Consider the following 1,840-nt stretch of genomic DNA (forward strand, 5'->3'; position numbering starts at 1 on the left):
GGGAGGGGGGAAAGCGAATACGAGCCCTTTCGAGATTTCATCCACCTACCCTGCTCTGCCTTTTGACTTGGTCGTCTCTAATATGCCATTCAGAACCCAAACAACGGTTTCTATGCCGCGATCCATGAACACATGGTGTCGTCCGACGTCTCGGACTGCTGCTCAAAAGTCTGAACACTCAGAGCCCCATAATATCTTCAACCAAGTCTGCACCAAAATTTCCAACGGTCGTGCGAGTCCTTTCCGGCTTCTTTCTGTATTTGTTCAAAGCGGGCGGTGACCTTGACGGGCTTCTGGATTTCTTCCACGTCCCAAAAAGGCGTGTCAGTATATCTCGAATCCAACAAGAATCTCTTCTTGCATTCCCAAGCACGAGACGATGAAAGACACCGGGAAAGACGACATGATGAAATCAGTAGTCGCTGGCACGACCGCGACTCACCGCACGCCGAGACCTGGATCTCCTGCTATCGTAATCATCAAAGTCCCCATCTTCGTCGTACATCTTTCTCGCGCGATTCGAGTCTCTGATCGCCCGGTCGTCGTCGTAATGGCCACCTGCTCCACCGCTAGCACGGCTTCCACGGTAACTTTCACTGCTCTGTGGCTCGGGGCCGTCGTAGTACCACTTGCCATCCCGTCCCTTGTAGTACCCTCCCCGTTCCCTTGCGCGCTTGCGTCTCTCGCGCTCCATGCGCTTTTTGTGATGCTCTTCCTTCAATGAAAGCAATTCTTTGTGGTGATTGTGCTCCTCGGACAGCTCATTCCACTCGCTCACCGCACCTTTGAGGCCCAATGCAGCAATCCCAATGGCCGCGGCATCTTGCCACCGAGATGCGCGTTGCTGCTTGTGGGCTTCCTCCGGCGACATTTTGCCCTCGCGAACTTTTTCCATTCGTTTATCGTGCGACTCGATGGAAGAATAGACTTTGGAGGCGGCGTGGATGGTGGCCACACTTGCCAGAGCGGCGGTGAGCCATTTCTTGCGTTGCATTTTGCGGATGTTCTTCTCTTCCTCAGTGGAAGAGAGCAGCGAGGATGAAGAGGAGCTTGAAGAGCTTCGGCGGCGTCGAGAGCGACCGGAGGAGGACTTTGCTCGAACGCGCGAGCGTGGAGGCACCGAGCCCTCGGAGTCATAGTAATTGTCTCTGTCACGATCACGGTCGCGGTGGGCCGCGAGAGCACCTGCACCGGCGCCTGCAGCCGCGCCTGCACCCATATCTCGACCGTTATGCATAGAGCTAGCTCTCTGACGTTGTTGCTCCGACCGAGTAGGTCGTCGTGGCAGAATGTCCCCCTTGTGCCTCACCACCTCGACAATCTCTTCGTCCGAGGCTACATCGCGGCGACGGCGTAGAACGAGGCCTTTCTCTTCCATTGTGCGTTTGTCGTAAAGATCGGGATCGGGTTGAGGCACTTGGCCGCGCATTTTCTTGTATCTGCGGTGCAGAGGGTCAATCACTTTGTCCTGGTGTGTGATTGCAAGGTTGACGCCGTTGAGGCCTAAACCTAGAGCCTGATCCATTTTGAACGCAGCCGGGCGTTACACGCGGCTGTCGTCGTAGGTCGACAGTGCACCTCGCGCAGGGTATAGAGGGGAGGTTGGGCAGACGCCTTGCAGCACCGGGTGCTCGACCTGTACGGCGCTACACTGGAGTTTGCGGTGTGCAGAGGCGCAGGATTGCAAGGTCAAACGGGCCTCTTATCTGACCGAGGAGGAGATTTTGCGTTTGACTGGACGGTGATGGGATAATTCAAAGAAGAGCAAACATACTGCAGGAACACAGTTCACGGAGCTGGTCTATATTATCAACTGCGAAGCTCGCACAGACAACCAGGG

General features: G+C 55.5%; 1 protein-coding gene across 1 annotated transcript; it reads right to left on the reverse strand.

Moving 5' to 3' along the window:
- Positions 1 to 412: 412 nt before the first annotated feature.
- Positions 413 to 1,525, reverse strand: Z519_00476 (uncharacterized protein; the record flags this gene model as incomplete). Its single annotated transcript, XM_016758233.1, has 1 exon — positions 413 to 1,525. One exon carries the CDS (start codon positions 1,523 to 1,525, stop codon positions 413 to 415), a length of 1,113 nt encoding a protein of 370 aa, XP_016625482.1.
- Positions 1,526 to 1,840: the final 315 nt, after the last annotated feature.

Source organism: Cladophialophora bantiana (genome assembly GCF_000835475.1).
Source record: "Cladophialophora bantiana CBS 173.52 unplaced genomic scaffold supercont1.1, whole genome shotgun sequence".
In the NCBI taxonomy this organism is placed as follows: domain Eukaryota; kingdom Fungi; phylum Ascomycota; class Eurotiomycetes; order Chaetothyriales; family Herpotrichiellaceae; genus Cladophialophora; species Cladophialophora bantiana.